Source organism: Sinocyclocheilus anshuiensis, unplaced genomic scaffold (genome assembly GCF_001515605.1).
Source record: "Sinocyclocheilus anshuiensis isolate Anshui unplaced genomic scaffold, SAMN03320099.WGS_v1.1 scaffold1580, whole genome shotgun sequence".
NCBI lineage: Eukaryota > Metazoa > Chordata > Actinopteri > Cypriniformes > Cyprinidae > Sinocyclocheilus > Sinocyclocheilus anshuiensis.
In genome coordinates this window covers 137,883-139,477 of record NW_015557283.1, presented here as the reverse complement: position 1 = coordinate 139,477, position 1,595 = coordinate 137,883, and the positions used below count along the sequence as shown (strand labels likewise).

The window sequence follows — 1,595 nt, the reverse complement described above, 5'->3', positions numbered from 1 at the left end:
GGTATTTTCAGAAATAGAAGCTGCGTTTTTTCATCTGAAACGTGCTGCGATTTATATTCCAAAGCCACTCGTATAATGCAGAAACACTCAAGCTAGCAAAACACGTGCAACGCGTGCAGGTATTTGTACTGGTACAGAATAGTACAGCCTAGCGCATTTCATCGGGGCATTTTAACGAGTACGAGTACAGGAGACCAGTATCGGGCCCGATACCGATACCGGTATCGGTATCGGTGCATCCCTAGTTTTAACGCATGTGTGTCCCGTCTCGTCTAGGCTGAAGTTGTCTCCCAGCCCGTCCTCACGGGTCACGGTGTCCCGCACCACAGCGAGCAGCACTTCTATGTCTTCACGTAGCTCCCGCGCCAAGAGAAAGCGCGTGGAGCTGGAGAAAGCGTCCACCGCTGCTCCCAAAGTCCAGATCAGCCAGGAGGCCGAAGCGACGGGAAGCGTCAGTATCGAGGAAATCGACCTGGAGGGGAAATCCGTGACCCTCAGGAACAACTCTGACAAGGTACAGTCATTGGGGAGTTTGGGAAAACGCAATAAATTTCACATTACACAAGTTTCACTTCATGTATTAAGGGAAGACACTACAAGCTAAAGCCATTTTTAATACGTTGAAATTTTGGGCTAGTTTTGGCTTTTTATAAAGTGTTGTTTCTGAGTCTAAAATACGCTTTTAAGTTTATTGCACTGTGTATGCAGATCTCTACAGTTTTTTTCACCTCTTCGGCAGCACCTACACTCTAAAAAAATGCTGGGTTAAAAATAGGGCTGAACGATTAATTGCATTTGCGATATCGCGATATGAAATAACGCGATTTTTCAATCGCAGAGGCTGCGATTACACGGTCACGTGACACGCGAGAGTAAAGAGGTGTGTTCGACTTGAAGATCGATCGGTGTATGACATCAAAGTACGGCGAGAGAAAGCATAAGGAGACGTCCGCTCTCTCTTATAGCTCTCGCAGTACTTTGATGACACACACCCATCGGTCTAAGCAGCACTGCTTCAAGTCGAGCGCGGGCCATCAGCAGAAAAAGAAAATAAATAAAACAGTAAACAGCCAAAGGACGTAACTTAGAATGGGAGATGGATCGGTTTGTGAAAGGGAAGAGAAAAGCCATAGATGAAGTCGCACAGACCCAGGCAGGTGCTGGTCATTTAAAAGCTAAATGCAGAAAATATGACAAGGCATATCTTGCTCTCGGCTTCACTACGCTACAGTTGTCGCGCTGCAACAACTCTACACTGGATGCAGCAAAGTTTTCCCTGTAGGTTTTTTTTAATTAAAAAAGTATACATTTTTCATAATGTTTAGGGAAATTATTTGGTAGTCTGAGGTGGGATGTGGATTCGGGAAAGGGGGGCAGATTTTTTTTATAGGTTTAAAGGGGGGCATGAAATCAATTTTAACAAGATTACATTATCTAAAAAAAAAAATTGTATTTTTCAGCTTGATGTTTATACAATCTCAAAGACTCATCCCCTGAGCCACTGCACAAAGGAACAAAGTGTAACCAACACAATAAATCAGTGCAAATAGTTTTAATAAAGCTCAAATAGTCTTCAGTTTACACATCTGTTAGGC

General features: G+C 43.6%; 1 protein-coding gene across 1 annotated transcript in view; it reads left to right on the top strand.

Moving 5' to 3' along the window:
- The window catches only part of LOC107679080 (lamin-B2-like), a 21,663-nt gene that overhangs the window by 17,537 nt on the left and 2,531 nt on the right, over positions 1-1,595 (top strand). The window contains exon 8 of the mRNA XM_016474530.1: positions 277-514. Coding sequence (XP_016330016.1) covers positions 277-514 — 238 coding nt within the window. The remainder of the gene's footprint in view (positions 1-276; positions 515-1,595) is intronic.